This window comes from Gymnoscopelus microlampas, assembly GCF_963454915.1.
Source record: "Gymnoscopelus microlampas genome assembly, chromosome: 17".
In the NCBI taxonomy this organism is placed as follows: Eukaryota; Metazoa; Chordata; class Actinopteri; order Myctophiformes; family Myctophidae; genus Gymnoscopelus; species Gymnoscopelus microlampas.
The window spans coordinates 38,747,759-38,764,919 of NC_139954.1; the positions used below are offsets into that span (position 1 = coordinate 38,747,759).

Consider the following 17,161-nt stretch of genomic DNA (forward strand, 5'->3'; position numbering starts at 1 on the left):
AGAACGCAGATGTAGCTCTGGGAGGGTATGATTTCTTTTTTCACTACAGTGAAAAAGCAACATGTCACTAAAGCACAAATGCAGAAACAAAAACAAACTATGATAGTGCATGTCAGCTTTGCAACATGAGCGCATGATGCCCAGACATGCCCTCCCACTCACACCAAGGGGAAGTGACTTCTACAGACTTTCCCTTGAACATACTGAAGTATAGCATTATTATTATTATTATTATATCGTGATTATTGTGTGCATGGTAAAGGTGATATTTCATACCACATACCATATGCACTTTCACCAGCAAAAATATACCAATGAGTGTTGAATGGAAATATATAAATAAACATAAATAAATGCTGTGACGAGCTCATCCCCACGGCGCGGTATGCATCACATAACCATGGTAATGCGGTTATTGTCTCAGCTGCCCTGCAGATGATCAAATAAAGATAAATGATATTTAACCTGATATTGACTGCCATCTAGTGGGGGTAAGCAGCACAGCACAACATTCAGCTTCTTTCTTAGCTTTCCCCAAAAATAAACCTATTCCTGGTTTCTAAACTTGGTTGACCGGAGTTACCTCAGGGCTCTATACTATTGACTTTTCTGTTTTCGCTCTACATTAACTCATTGACCTCAAGACCTGAGGTCAATTCTACAAATGCCTTCTAAATCAGTTGTTCTCAAACATTTTTGTGCCAAGGACCCCAAAAATGTATAATATCAATTTGGGGGTCCTTAGCACTAAAACGTTTGAGAACCATTGTTTTATGGAACACAGTTTGTATCGTCTGTGTGTCCTTCCGATCTTCCAAATGTTTCTCAAAAATAGCAGATGTACAAGCTTGCAGCGCGGCACTAAGTGATGCGATGTGAGCCTGTATATCTGCTATTTTTGAGAACTACTGTTCTAAACCATTGTTCTAAATCTTAAAGAGTTTTCTGAAAAAACTTATGTTGCTATACATGGAGCAAAAATCTAAAATTACACAGATGCTTTCCCGGTTTTAATGGGTGAAAATAGCCAATCTACAAGCTTGTGGTCTGGGACTGTCCAACATCTGTATCGGCATCACAGTAAAACATCTGGCATCGGTCGGGCTCTACTACCATCCACTTCTTAGAATTACTCAAAACACAGCCAAGCCTGCACCCTAACCATAGACTGTATAACAATAAGGACTATGGGGGCGTCACATGTCTGCAGCGTTTTCTTGAAATGTGGCACAAAGCGGCGCGTTTTGAGCTTATAGATCTGCTACTTTTACTGTTTTTGAATTTGAATCGAGGGAAAGTGAAGATAGCCGATCTACAACCTCACAACGCATTGCATCGCGGTGCTTCGTAAGCTTGCAGATTTTTTGTTTTTCTTTTTTTGACATGCTCCAAAATAAGAACGCCAGTTTGAAAGTAGTTAAAGAGGTATTGTAATGTTATTTCTAATGTACCTGTCATGAGGTCAAACAGCTGGTTGGCCTCCAGATCCTTGAAGGTGGAGTAGCAGCAAGGACAGCGGAAGGAGGCGCGATTGGTGGAGTCTCACTCGTCCGTCTCTGCGCGCCGCTGCATGTGGTCCAGCTTGTATTTGACCACGTTGACTAGCAGTCTGGGAGGGAGGGAGGGGGGGGGGGGCGGCATTTAGACACTATTACAGGCAATCCAATATTTTATATGGTGTCCAGTATTGCACAGAATAGGAAAGCGGTATTAAAAAAAAAAAGACAGATGACAATAACAAAAGCTCTCTGCTGAACAGTCAGCCACCTGTTGCCTAACTATAGGTCACATACAAGTATAGGTGTCAGCACAGTCTGTGGTGTAAGGTAGGTAAGTGTAGGTGGGTACAACAGAGAGGAGAGGAGATGGATCTTTGACATTACAATACACTGTAGAATAGAGGTGAAACAGTTAGCTGATTAAATGATCAACAGACAATTAATCAAATACAAATGTTGTAATTGAATAATGAGTTTATGCATGCATCATAAAAACATCTGTGCTCTCTACAACTCCACCAAATGTGAATGTTTGTCTTTTTGTTCCAGGAATTAAAAGTTGTGCAGGCTGTTCATGCTGCTTTTGTTTATGGCCGGAGGTGGTTCCGTTTTATAATGCCATGCACACATAGCAATGTGTGCTGTGACTGGTTTACTGCTACAGCTGTGAGGGGACAAACATAAAAGTATACACACTGCCAGTTCATGACAGCTTGAATTCAGCCACTTAACTGACATATAAAACGATGATATAATAATCATTATCTTAGTCTAAGAGCCTTCTTGAAGTATGTGAGCAGCACAATTCAATAAAGCATCTGTGAGGGAAGGTGCACACTAAATATTGCCACTTTGCCAGCCACAATCAATGTCAAAAGCAAATGTCATTGTGATTCTCAGAAATAGCCTACAGTCCTATGTGCTTCATCTATACCCTCGCATCCCTGACCTGAGTCATAATAGGCGAACATTCTGTGAAAATAAACATTCAATGAAAATAGCAGACCTACAAGCTCACAAAGCGTGGCTAAGATCGCCTATTTTCAGTGAAGACATTTGACTTAGAGCCAAAAAGGAGGGAGCCATGGGGGGTCCCGGACCAGTCAACAAAGTATACAGTTTAAGTCGTTCAAACAAATGAATCAAAATCCTACCATACCTGTAGTTGATGAAATAGTCATTTTCTGCAGGTCTCTCAGCCATCCAGGATACAAGTAGGCCTAATGAGACACTGAATAGGAAGGAAATACACAATAAGGAAATACAGAGTTAAAGTACAGTATGCTTTCAAATGTATGCACTCATTTGAACAGTGTGGTCACCATCATCATCTTATTCAAATCAATTATATCATTATAATGTTACAAATAGTTATAGTAGGGCCTACCATACTGTTTTCATATGCCATAACAATGAAGTGCTAGTGTGTTGTAATTTAGGGATGCCATGGATGAAAGAACTAGACTCTCTTCTAGGGCTCTGCCAGGAACCAAAACAATAGCATCTGAAAGGAAGTGGCATTACAGAACAGGATGTAGTTCCTGGATATAGAGAACCCCCCTGGTGGGAACAACATGCAACTACACCTCTAAATCACATTTCTGCCAGACCCAAGGGGTCGGCCTACATGAGGCTTTGTCCCCCTTTCGTCCATACATGGGCATAAAAGTCTGTCCACTTTGTGGAAAGGTCTGTCCCCCTTTCGTCCATACATGGGCATAAAAGGGACCTCTGAATTTTGTCCCCCTTTCGTCCATACATGGGCATAAAAGGGAATTTATTCTGGGTCTGGCAGAACCAGGTCTCCTGGTCTTGTTAATAGCCCTATGGCTCATATTAGTTACACATAGCATTAAACATTTAACCAAAAACAGGCTCTAATGCAACCTAAGTGAGTCACAGGTTCGAGTCCCGAGCCCGACGACCGTTGCTGCGTGTCACTCCCTGTTGCCCATCACTTACAACACCTTTCAGTCGTCCAATGTAACAATGTTAAATGTTAAATATGCAATGCTACCTACAGTATAGTGTAATGTAAAAAGAAAAAAGAAAATGTTATGTTGTCCAATTACCTGTCATCTATGGTGCTTCCTGTGGTGCTTCCATGTCTATCATCACATTTTGTTGATTTTCTCTTATGCTATACATGTGATTCTATTGAATGTGATACAACTTGTGACGACAGGCATGTCAGCAGAAAAACAACACAACAGCAGGCATACAGTTCAACTGCTTCTTCTCACTGGTGCTTTTAACACAAACCACCACTAGAGGGCGACATATCTCCTTGAGAATGTATCTTGAATCCACTTGCAGCTGTCTCCATCAGCCCTGCTTCCTGTATGTCAGTGTTTTTCAACCCTTTTCATATCAAGGTCCATTATTTATTTGTCATTTGAGCCACGGAACCACCGTTTGATGAGATTTAGACTCTCAGACCCAAAACTTAGAATATTTTGTTCTCGTTGGTTAAGATTTTGTCCATTATTCCATCTGTATTGATGTATTGACACACTCTATTGATGTTGGTACCATAGGAGAGATAACGGGCAAACGTTGATCAAAATAACTATTATTCCATTAAGTAATGCAGATGTTTAACAATGATTTAACTCTTGAGAGTGTAAAATGAAACCAAATGGACCGTAAGGGTCCATTTGGTTTAATTTTACACTCAAGAGTTAAAGATCTATAAGAGTCCATTTGGTTACCAACTCTTCGTCATTAAGCTTGGGACCACCTGGAACGCCCCCAAGGACCGCTGGTGGTCCCCGGACCACTGGTTGAGAACCACTGCTATATGTACGTACCAGCCTTTATATACAGTACATGTCTTCTTACCAATCTCACTTAAGGTTCCTTTGCCAAATTAACCTTCAATTCTCACATTTCCTACTTTGAGCATGTTCTTATAGAAAAGGGGTTCCCAACGTTTTCACAGAAATTTGGTGTCTCTCAAATGTAGAAAAATATTATTATGAATGAATCTACTACATTCTACTACAACTTCTACGACTGTTATAATAGAAGAACAAAGCAGTGATCAGAGAGTGTTTGTTCATCTTAGATGTAACTTAATTCACAAGTCTATTCATACTGTGTCTTAGATCATCACCAACCCTCCACCACAAATCTCCACCACATAAAGTACAGTCATAAAACAACAATACAAGCACTATACATACACTCATACATTTATTCTACTAATATTATTTATCATGTTGGTTACATTTTATCAAATTAAATTGAATAGAATCATTTATTTTACAGTAATTCCAACAGATATGTGAATTAACTTGTTTAATGGCTAATAAAAAAGAAAATACAAATAAGCACTTGGATTACACCATTTCTAGTGTTTTTTTGTTGGTTTTGTATTTTTTTCTAGTGGATTCTAATAGTGTGTTGTGTTTGCCTGATGGTGTTATATATCATAAAGGAAGTCCTGATTCTAAGTTTTTATTGTGTGAGGAGTCTGAGGACATACTGTTTGAAGTTAGAGCTACGATGAGAGCACGAGAAGTGCGTTATGTCAGTTGACCACAGGGGGGAGTTATAGTCACAGATTCCCCTGTTCACACTCCTCTGCTCAGTCCTATGCACTGTCCACGGTGCTGAAACACTGCCCTCTGCTAACCTTTTATTTACCTAGCACTTAAATATCAAGGTCAAGGATCTCAGGAATGCTTTCCCTCATTCTTATTACTGGTGAGCTTCTGATTCCCAGACACCTTCTCTACGTCTGTCCTTTCATTAACACTCAGCTCCTTGCAACAACGTTTATTTACCACTAATACCACACAGGCAGCAGCTGTCTCATGAAGCAGAGTTACAGCCACTGAAGTAAGCAAGCCTTGCCAAGCCATGAGGCCCATAGGGCAGGAGCCTATCTCCTGTTTCTGTAGCGTGTACCGACACTAGTATGTCGCAGGGACTTACCCCCAATGCAACCCTTGATGCCGAGTGCCGAGGAGGGAGGCACTGGGTTCCATTTTTTTCTTTGTTTGGTATGACCCCACCGGGGATCGAAAAGCCAACCTCCCAGTCCCAGGGCGGACAATCTAACCACAAGGCCACTGAAGCAATGAAGAAAATGTCTCCATTTACACATTGCCACCGATAGGATGACCAAACGGGACTCCTATTCACTCGAATCAGAGTTGAAAATGTAAAAAAGGGGGGAAAATGGTTTCTGTGTATTATAATTTACAGTGGTGGATCAAGGACGTTTTCAGGAACTGGTGTTAGGACCCAAACGCAGGAACTCAGAACTAAAAAACCCAACATCAAACGCAGAGACGTGGATCACATTTCATTTGACTTTACTTGACGAACGACAGTATAAAAAAGGTACAAATTACACACCTTACAGTACATTCACAACGTAACTTACAACACTCCAGTAACTAACAACTCAGGGCAAATCAGGCGAATCAGGGACAAACACGGAAGGGCTGAGGTCATGACCGTGACAGACAGTGCATTGCATTATGTGAGTTAAAGTACTATAACATATTTCATAATATTGTGCATCACCACATGGCAGACCAGTGACATGGTCCCTGAACTTCCTGGACTCCCTCCTGTTGATTTCAACCCTGTTGTGGGGTCAGTGAAGGCACCATCACACTGTCCTCTGGCTGGCTGGCCTCTGCCCTTCCCTTCGACCTCCCTCTCTTACCACATGACAGGCCTACCACATGACAGAATCAAATCAGAATGATCTTTAACCATCAGATTTGTATGTTAAACCACTTTCAACCTGATGTACCATATGTTGAGCGTGTCATAGGAGAAAATGTTCAAAGATTGTATTTGTCTTTAGATTATTAGATTAAAATAGTCGATCTACAATTTACAAGCTCACATTGTGAGGGCTTCTGAGCTTCCAGATTGGATATTTGGATATTGTATTTATACAACAAGGTTTATCAGGCTGTGGTTCATATACTGATGCTATGGGGGATTATCTATTGATATTACAAATGCATTATAGTTTATCTTGGTTCAGCTTGAAATTCAAGACAAAATTATTATTTTTTTGTTGGTTATATATCAAACTCACTAATTGTATTGCCCCCTTACGAATTAAACCACTCGAACCCTAGCGCCACTATTCTAGGCATGTCACAATAGGCAAACATTTGCATAAAACAACTGACAAGTTGATAAGTGATTAACTTACCAGGTAGAACGCTGTGATATCTGTAGACAAGCCAGGCTAGCAGAGATAGCAGAAGTCCAACCAGTAACCCCACAAAGAAACCTGATGTCCAACCTGAATTCACAGAAAATAATTCCTCTGAAAAACACACGCACGCACGCACGCACGCACGCACGCACGCACGCACGCACGCACGCACGCACGCACGCACGCACGCACGCACGCACGCACGCACGCACACACACACACACACACACACACACACACACACACACACACACACACACACACACACACACACACACACACACACACACACACACACACACACACACACGGACAACCAATGAACACAAGTAGATAAACACAGGTATCCCATTTATATTTCCACTCTCCTCTCTCCATGTTACAACAAAGCCTAGTTAGCTATTAACCTGATTACATTGATTACATTCATGAAGTTATATATTAATGTATCGGTTAATGCTACTGTACATTATCTAAAGTAAATACATTTGTTTAAGAACGTCACTGAAAATGTCTGAGAGAGGGAAGGGCTGAGGGTTAGGGGTGGCCATAGCTAAATGGGCAGAGAGGCTGCCTGGGAAACAGGAGGTCCAAAGTTTGCTTCCTGGTCCTGGCAATGTCAGTATTTTTCAACAATAGCCGACCGACCTACAAGCTCACAACACTTGGCTATTTTTTAATGAACTGTTCCTCATTTTGCTGGGGACCCACTGGAAGCCCTTAAAGGACCCCTGGGGGTCCCGGATCCCACTTTGAGAACATGGTATACACAACACTGATAATACTTTGTTTCTGTTCTAAACTCAGGGAGAGCAGTACGCTTGGTCCAGAAGTTCAAATTGAAAGGGACACAACAAAAACCCACATCACATACTCAATTCCTCCTGAGGAATAATACAAAAGAAAGTCAATAACAACGCTTACCAGGAATACGAATGTCTTTCTCTCTGGTTTGGTTGATGTTGTGTTGTTGAACTCTACAGGTGAAGGTGTTGCGGTCAGTCTTCTTCACAGTGACGTTGCGTCTGACCGTGTAGAGACCGTCAGCACCTCTGACCATCTCTGAGGGTCCAGCAGGGAGAAGCTGTCCTTCACCGTCCAGCCAGGACAGCTCAGGTTGTGGATACCAGCCTTTAGAGTCACACTGGAGAACCACTCCATTAGCCTCTTTATTCTTACCAACCAAGAGGATTTCAGGAGAGGGGGCAGAACCTGTTTGAGTACAAGGAAGATTCAACCCACAGGCTTGGTTTCAAAACAATGGAAAGAGGATTCACGTCGTTATGAAACCTGTGTTAAGTGATGAAAGCGGTTATTGTGTGATTTAACCACTTAAACCCTCTATACTTGGTAAAACAGACCTGAGTTGGCTGGCTCTGTACTTGGCCCGCTTTTTCCCCTCTACGCCAAATCTCTTCGCCAAAGATAGCCGATCTACAAGCTCAAAACAAGTCGCAACACATTGCGTTGCAAGCTTGTAGATCGTCTATTTTCAGCTAATGTTCCCCCCAGAATATGGATGCTGGGGTTCAAGTGGTTAAGGCATGAATAGGGAAAGGTCATGGTGTTGCCACGGTGACAACATACGATGACAATTGGATTGTTGGCTTAATTTCCAAAGAGTCCAGTTAAAATGATCATATTGGGAAGAACATATTATGACCAAATCAATAAAATCACAACAGTAATTTAGCATATTGTGTGAATACAGCCAGGTGACAAAGTCAACAAACAGAATACATTTGCTCTGCTTTGAATAAGATGCCAAATTCTTTAAAAAAGAAATGTGTAAAGATCTTTCTCTGACATCAACTTTCAAATGTTGTCCAGTGACTCTGTACAGCAACATGAAACCAAACACCACGTTTTAATTGGAATCATCACCACCCCTGTCCCTGTGTGATTTGTCAGTCGCTGTAGTCATTGCTGTCATTTCATTATTTGTAATAATTAATTGATTGATTCGCCCTCCACCAACACCACTGAATTAGATAAATATACTGGAGCTTACACGGTCTCAGGGTTATTGTTCCACTGTTGACTTACTTCCTGTAAGCTTATTCCTTATTATTATTATTATTGTTCCACTGTACTGTACAAATATGAGCACTACTACAAACATGAAGTGAGATGCACTACTAGAGAGAGAGAGAGAGAAGGGAAGAATTACAGAGCACAGACATAAACATAAACAACATAAAACATGCAATTTCTGGTATTTAGTGAAATACTGTAATAAAGAATGCTGCAGACTTAACCCATTTAGACCTGAGGCCGAAACTAAAAACGCCTTCTAAATACTGACCTAAGTTTTCTGAAAAACTTCAAATATTTATTCAAAAATTACAACAAATGTATGTCGCTATATACTGTACATAGCAACAGGAACCCCAAAAGGGGTTCCCGTCCTGAAAGGTATAGAGTAGTTACAAATAGGGGTTCCCGCCCAAAAAGGATAATTCCACCCTCTTGCATTCACGGTCATCATCGATCGGTGATGTTCTGCATATCGTTGCTGCCGGGCAGAGACCTCATATCTCCATATTTAAACTTTGTTTATGTTTTTCATAATTTAATGCCTTACTTACTCATACTACAGTGTCAACAACGCAACACATTGAGACCCTGCAGATCTGCTATTTTTTACTATTTTTGAATTGTTTTAAAGTGAAAGTAAAAGTTGTCTGTTAGTAATTGAAATCTTTAACCAATGAAATGTATTAGCAAGAGCTTGTGACTAAATAATAATTAAACTGGATACATTTTTGAAATGTAAAGGTTTGGGACGTTGATGTTTCCGCCTTATAGTACAACAAAGCAAATATGGCTTAAATGGTTGTAAAGAATGTGAGTAAAATGCAATTGCAGTCATATCTACAGTAGCATTGATTCCTGGCTGTCCAGAAAACCTTCCCAACCTCCTCACCTACGACCAGCTGGATGTGAGACTCCTTGCCGAGGGAGGGGATGTAACACCTGTAGTTGCCCTCATCCGAGAGTCTCACTCGGTTGAGTCTCAGTGACACGTTTCCGTGTTTCAGCTCCTCCCCGAACAGGTAGGTCCTTCGTGCGTACGCCGGATTCTTCTGGTCCACCAACTCACTGCGGTGGCGATAGACGTACACGTACGCCACGGGGCTCACGTCAGCTCGCGACCACTCCAAGATCAGGTCGCTGACGTCAGTGAGGGGTTTCAGCAGGCGGGGCAGGACGACGTCTTCACCGACCAATGAAAACACCCGCTGGGTGGCTCCTGGAAAATACACATTACAAAGAGCAGCATTACTTTTATTTCATTTATTTTTCATTTCATTTATAAAAGTTGAAGTTTTTTATCTGTTTGTCAATATGCAGATGAGATCAAATATAGAGGGGACGGCTATTCCAAAGCTTAGGGGCGGCCACCGCAAAGGCGTGTCGGTCACCCTTGATTTTCTGTCAGGTTCTTGGTAAAACCAGAAGTGACTGGTCAGCTGACCTCATAGCTCTGACTGGGTGATGATGATCATAGATGGCTGATGTCATAAACTAGTAATCCTTTTCTCCATAGAAAAGTAATCGAAAGACTAATCGCCAAGAAAATAATCGATAGTTACTTACCAACATGCAGCAGAATGAAAGACTCCTGTCCCAGAGAAGGAATGAAGCATCTGTATGTGGCCTGATCAGACGCGTTCACAGTGGAGATGAACAGCGACACGTCACCTAAAACAGTCACCATTATGACATGTTACTTCATGATTAATTGTCATACAAATACTTGCGAAGTTGCGATTGATGATTTAATTGTGTTTTTGCCATTGAACGTGAATAGGAAAATAATAATTACATTTCTGTTTGGCTTTTAGGCTTTGTTAAACAAATGCAGGGGGAGGATATGATAAATAACTTAAATATACAAAGAAATTACTGACATCAAGCACCTTATGTCTAACCTCAGGTACATAACGCACCAGATAGATATACTAGGTGACATTGTTGATGGGTTTTTTTATTTATCTTTCCCTCTCTTCCCTTAATCCCCCTGCCCCCCCCCCCCCCTCTTTTGCTTCCCTTTCTCTTATTATGTAAATAACATAACTATGGAGCTTGCACAAAAACAAATTTCACCCACTGGTTTACACCTACCTGTGATGTGACAATACATTTTTTTTATTAAATACAAAATAGTGGAAATAGCCGATCTACAAGCTGACAACGTGTCGCATTGTGAAGTGTAATCTGCTATATCCGCGTTTTTTGAAAATGTATGAACATTTTTCAACATGGATACGATTATGTCAAATAATTGCAATTGTCTCAAATCATTATGATTAGGCGATGATAATAATTGTGACAGGCAGTAACAGACATTCACCTGTCTTCAGTTCTTCTTTCAGTAACGTCGTCCTTCCTTCGTACAGGCCGTTCTTCTCGTCGGCGAGCTCGCGGCCGTCGCGTTCCACGTGGACGAAGCGCGGGTTCAGGTCCGCTCTGGACCACTCCAGTGTGATGTCTGTCGCGTCGGTGGGAGGGTCTAGGTGACACGGTAGCATGACGTCATCGCCAACCGATGCTCTTATTGTCTGGGACAAAGCGCTCACCTTGAACTGATCTTTGAAGGAAAAAACAAAATACATGCAGTGCTGGGTTAAGTTGTGATAACAAAAGTAATAATAATATAATTATTATTTTGTATTTATTTGGGAGATGCAAATTGAATGTAGTGTGATGTTCTGTAGTAGTAGCATTAAAGACATATTAGTACTTCTAGCGACAGCTGTAGTGCCAGTAGTCGCAATAGGTTAGTAGTAGTAATAATAATATAGTAGTAGTAGTAGCAGCAGTAGTAGTAGCAGCAGTAGTAGCAGTAGTAGTAGCAGTAGTAGTAGCAGTAGTAATAGTAGTAGTAAAAAGTAGTTACAGTAGGCTTTACCATTTGAACCCCAACCTATTCTGGGGAGAACATTTGCCAGAATTAGCCGATCTACAAGCTCACAACGCATCCCACATGCGCCTCTATTGCCATTGTGCCTGCAACACAATGCCGCAATACCAGTCAAATCATGAAAAGTGCAGTTGTTAGACCCCGTCTTTGCTAATTAGAGCCAGAGTGCTGATTAGTTAGGCCGGTATATCGCCATTATTTAACTTTTTTGATGACATCTTGTTGACATTTAGATGGAGCACTTAGTTCTTAGTATAGTTCTATCCCTTAAATGAATGGCTGGCAACATCTTGGAAGCATGAGTGTGTGTCGGCTGGGCCCACACGTCTCCACCGTTACATCCGGGACCCGGGCGATGGACCCTGCTGAACTGAAGCGCAGCATGTGAGTGCAGGGAGCTTGAGCAGACTGCCGAACACATAATCACCACCCGTCCCCTGTATAGACCACCTTCAGAGGCCGGCCTCTTCCAAGTGGGACCAGAGACGAAGCGTGGCTGCACGCCATTGAGCTGGACATTTTATGACGAGACACGAAAGAAAAAGGATCTAGTCAATTACCTGCATTGAACGGGATCAATAGAAGGCAAGTGACAGCAGTGTAGATGGCATTGGTTGCCAGCGAACATGAATTAGTAAATACACCAATGTCTCCCAACGGGAAGACGAAACCACGTCCCATGGTGTCAGCTGAGCAGGTATGAGGACAGTTTTGGGCGCAGATCAATAAAACATTATTAAGATTATTTCTTAGACGTTTTACTTCTGTTCAGTTAAGAACGGAACTGATATCCAGGACATCTGGACAATTTGTTGTAAAAAATGTAATAAGAAATCTCCATCTACGTCCAAAACTGTCACCGTGTCATAGATGAGTTGGTCTATTTTCTCAGATGTGGGTATGCATCATATCTAGTTTAGCAGCAGTCCATGTGTCTCATATTGTTTACATCCAAGCCACATACAGTCTCTCAGCTGGCAGCAGGCGCATGCATGCTGGATCTCTGAAAAATAAAACAAATCAAATGGAATCACACAAATGACACAAAGTACTCTGACGATACAGTTTTGATTTCCCTTTTGGATAGTTCCAGTGATCCTGGACTGCACCAACACAGAGTAAATAAGGTGGTGGAGTGGAGCGATAACAACGCTCTTATCATTAACACAAAAAAGACAGAGGAGATTGTTTTTGGTGCCCCACTAGAGATACACAGATCCCCCATAACTATTCATAGTGAACAGATCAACCAGGTATGTTCGTATATATACCTAGGAGTAGTAATTGACCACCTTCTGTCATGGAAAGAACAGATTGAATCAGTGGGTAAGAAGACAAAGCAAAGAGTCTATTTCCTTCGCCGTTTGAGATCTTTTGGTGCTAGTAGACAGATTCTTCTTTTGTTTTTCACTTCTGTTATAATGAGTGTTCTTCAGTACTGTAGTACCACCTGGTATGGATGTCTGTCTGTAGCCTTAAAGTCACAACTGCTGCAGCAACTGAACATTTGTTCAAAGATTGTTGGACAGCCACTTCAGAGGCTCTATACAACTACGTATAATGATAGTATGATAAGGTTGGCAAGGAATATCACTTCAAACACTAGCCATGCTTTGTATGGAGAATATAGGTTGCTGCCTTCAGGAAGGAGATATGGTGTTCCTACATACAATAAGGTCAAACTGAAGAGGTCCTTTGTCCATCAGACGACACTGAGGCTTAATCAGGATTTATAGGCCAAGGGTAGGCTGAGAGGTGGACATTGCTCTTGTCTTTGTATGTCTTTATGTATGTATTTTGTATTGTGTTTTGTTTTTCTTTGTCAAATGTGTGAACTGTTTATTGTTGCATACATGGCTGCTGGGTCGCAACACAAATTTCAGTGTGAACTGACAATAAAGTATTATCGTATTATCGTATATTATAGAACACCTCGTATAAGAGTTTCAGCCCATTACTTCATTCAAATCTGGTTGTGCAATTATTTGTCTAAGCAGTCTCCCGTCGTATGACTTATACCTAGCCTGGTAAACCCCCCTCCCTCCGGAAATGTCATTTGCATTTGAAATACATTACAAATGAGATTTCCGGAGGGAGGGTTTACCAGGCTAACTTATACCTACTTGGTCAACAGTATTAAACTGTATATTGTTATTTTTTATCATTGTACGTATGTTTAATATTCAATAAGTAGTTACAAATGTAACACTTAAGCCATATTTTGAACTTGTTTTTTTTTCAAAAATAGCTGATCTACAATCACTCAATGTGTCACATCTCACGACATGTTGTGAACTTGTAGATCGTCTATTTCCGCTATTTTGTATGTATTAAGTGGTTAATGGACCTCAGGGAAACAACTGTTCAAGTGTCCACATAGCTTGTTGAATGAGATCCTCACTGAAGTCAGAAGGGCTTCCATCTTAAACTGAAAACCCTATTGTCTATTGTGACCAAAAGGTGGCGCTATAGGATCATTTACAATTCATTTACACAAATACAATTATTAAAACGTGGTTGATTTCTAAAACAAAATGGTGTTGTTCTGTAGGCCATGCAGTTACATTTCAGCTTGAACTTGAAATAACTCAATGGAGCAACCATGCTACCATACAATAGATCACTATTCACTACAGTATGGGTAAAACAGGAATCAGGATACAATATCATACAATCTCTGTACAGTATATCTATATTTCAATAAGACATGAAGTGTCTGTCCATGCTTAAATGGCAAAAGAAAAAACGCACAGCTAGTGGGACAGTTTACGCTACAGTTCAGTAACAAACTTTGTATAATGTATTTGTCATGTGAGGGTGTCATCATCATGTCATGTGTTTATATAGGCCTGGCCTACTGCATTTCTCTTAAATGATTTCATCATTTGTTCTAATGCTGGATCATTAGTTATACTTCAACAACCAGTGGTGTAAAGTGACTAAAGTGTAAAGTAACTAAGTACATTGTACTCAAGTACTGTACTTAAGTCTCATCTTAACAAGCTCAGTGCTTAATGAGTCTTCCAGTTTAGTAGACCTTGTATTGTGAATTTGTACTTCCATGTACTGTTGTTCTCATGTCTTACTAAATAAAGTACATCAATCAATCAATCAATCAATCAATCAATCAATCAATCAATCAAGTACAATGTTGAGGTATTTTTTACTTTACTGGAGTATCTCCAGTTTTCAGTACTTTTACTTCTACTCCACTACATCTCAGAGGCAAATATTGTACTTTTACTCCACTACAATTACTTGAAAACGTTAGTACTTTTACTTTGTAGATGTATTTATTATTATTATTACAAAACATAAATTAACCACTTCAGCCCCGTTACCATATAAACTTTGGCTATTTGAAAATAGCCGATCGACAGCTCAGTATCATGGTCAGTATCATGTCAGTATGAATGCATCTCGATGCGACGCGTTGTGACCTTTTATTGAACTGTAGGCTACTTCCCTGTGCTTGAGTATTTCTACATTGCAGTATTGATACTTTTACTTAAGTACAAAACTTGAATAGCCTACTTTTTTCCACCACTGTCAACCTACCTATTCTATGCTATTCTACTGTAATTGTCTTTGTTTCCAGACTTCCTGAAATAGTTAGATGTTTGCTATACGGCTATACTCCTACTAGGTCGAAGGAGTTCTCCTAGCTCCTTCTAAGACCAGAGCTAAGTGTAAGCTACTCCGCAGCTCGGAAAAATAGATATTAAAATACAGGCAGGTAATGTGCAGCATCTTACCTCCACATAGCAACAAAACATTACATCCATATGGTTAATGATTAACTAAGTCCGTTAAGGCGTTGACTGATAGCCAAGCCATTATCACAACGGCGTTTTCTAAACCTCTAAACATTGTAACATGCGTAACATGCAGCATGCATACGTTATAAACCCTCCTCATATGGTCTGGGGTAATAATAAAGATGCTTTACAGTGTGTTAATTGTGTATAATAATATGACTATATTTCCTCACCTTTTCCTCTCTTCCTAGAACAGATGGAACTCCCCGACCCCCAGCTGTCCTACTGGAAGTGGGAGGAGCAAATATTAGTTTTACTTAAGTTCTCCATTAATCATTTTGTTGGCCTACATATTGTCCCACACATTTATAGGGGAAATCATGTTAGTTTAGGAGAGTCTTCTTTTAATTTACTGAGTCTCTGTGTCTCCCACCCTGACTAGGCTACTATCCCTCTCTCCCTTTTGTTTAGCCCCGTTTGGAACCTCTCCCTCCAATGTGTAGCTCAGAGAGATGAGGTTCCGCTGCGTATGCTGCCGACAGAGTGCGACGCCGGCGACTATTGGCAAATATAGTTGATTCTTACCTTTTTCCGCACATCGTATCCAAAAAGTAAAGGTATTCCCCCCTGCTCTAGGATGTATGACATTGTAGTGGTCAAGAAAGTTTAACCAAAGGGTTGAAACAAGTGTTTAAATCGCTTTTTTAGTCAGCCTGTGCCATGTTTTCCCAATTCAACCTTACCAGGAGCAGTACTGAGCATGAGGACGGGGGTTGACTGACTAAATAAGCGATTTAAACGCTTTTTTCAACCTGTCAGTATTTTTTTCTTGACCGCTACAATGTCAAACATCTGAGAACAGGGGGGCTAACCTTTACTTTTTGGATACAATGTGCGGAAAAAAGGTAAGAATCAACAATATTGGCCACCGTTCGCCAGTGTCGCACGCTGCCGGCAGCCTGCGCAGTGGAACCTCATCTCGGAGCTATACAGCGGAGGGAGACGTACCTTTTGTCCTACTTCTTACAACAGCTTGACAGGCTGCATGCATGTACTGACATGTGCCCCGTGCGCGCGCGCGAGACAGACACTTAAGTTGGGGCTGCCCTCACTTAGCCAGGAATTTCTCTGACAAAGTGTGCGCGTGTGTCAGAGAGAGAGAGAGAGAGAGAGAGAGAGAGAGAGAGAGAGAGAGAGAGAGAGAGAGAGAGAGAGAGAGAGAGCGCGCGCGTGCGTGTGTGCTCGTGGGTGTGACAGAAAGCGAGACTAATGTGAAGGGGGATTTCCTCCAGAAGGAGGAGTTTAAAGTGCTGTTGATGTTGAACTTTTGTGTGTGTGTGTGTGTGTGTGTGTGTGTGTGTGTGTGTGTGTGTGTGTGTGTGTGTGTGTGTGTGTGTGTGTGTGTGTGTGTGTGTGTGTGTGTGTGTGTGTGTGTGTGTGTGTGTGTGTGTGTGCGCGCTCACGAGAGAGGGAGAAACAGATAGGCTGGAGTTTCTTCAGTACCCGAAATTGTTGGCAAGTGCAAAAGTGCGTTTGGTAGTAGGCCCAGAGCAGTAGAAGAGACTCACTCACTGTAGTTCCATACCTGTTTGTCCAATCTGTTTTGATGGGGTTCAGCGTCAAAAAGCAGCAGTGACATGACATTTTCCATGACAACACAGCAATTTCGGTAAAATACTGTTTATATGTCTGCTACTATATCATTATTAACATTTATTCATTTTATTTTAATGTTATGTATTACTTTATATACCATTATCACTAGATAGGAAAACAACATGGCTAC

At 41.1% G+C, this 17,161-nt stretch overlaps 1 protein-coding gene across 8 annotated transcripts; it reads right to left on the reverse strand.

Moving 5' to 3' along the window:
- Positions 1–5,804: 5,804 nt before the first annotated feature.
- On the reverse strand, positions 5,805–16,198 carry LOC311064516 (butyrophilin-like protein 10). Of its 8 annotated transcripts, none has more exons than XM_084084370.1 (8): positions 15,609–16,198; positions 12,178–12,620; positions 11,048–11,284; positions 10,291–10,395; positions 9,617–9,943; positions 7,615–7,902; positions 6,685–6,777; positions 5,805–6,192 (listed from the first exon to the last, which is right to left on the reverse strand). In XM_084084370.1, the coding sequence occupies exons 2-8, from the start codon at positions 12,296–12,298 to the stop codon at positions 6,092–6,094; spliced, it is 1,272 nt and encodes a 423-aa protein (XP_083940496.1). In that variant the 5' UTR covers positions 12,299–12,620; positions 15,609–16,198; the 3' UTR covers positions 5,805–6,091. The 8 variants fall into 8 exon arrangements, with proteins under 8 accessions (XP_083940496.1, XP_083940494.1, XP_083940499.1 ...); XM_084084368.1 differs by having other exon boundaries at positions 6,685–6,801; positions 15,609–16,194; XM_084084373.1 differs by having other exon boundaries at positions 6,685–6,801; positions 12,582–12,620; positions 15,609–16,193.
- Positions 16,199–17,161: the final 963 nt, after the last annotated feature.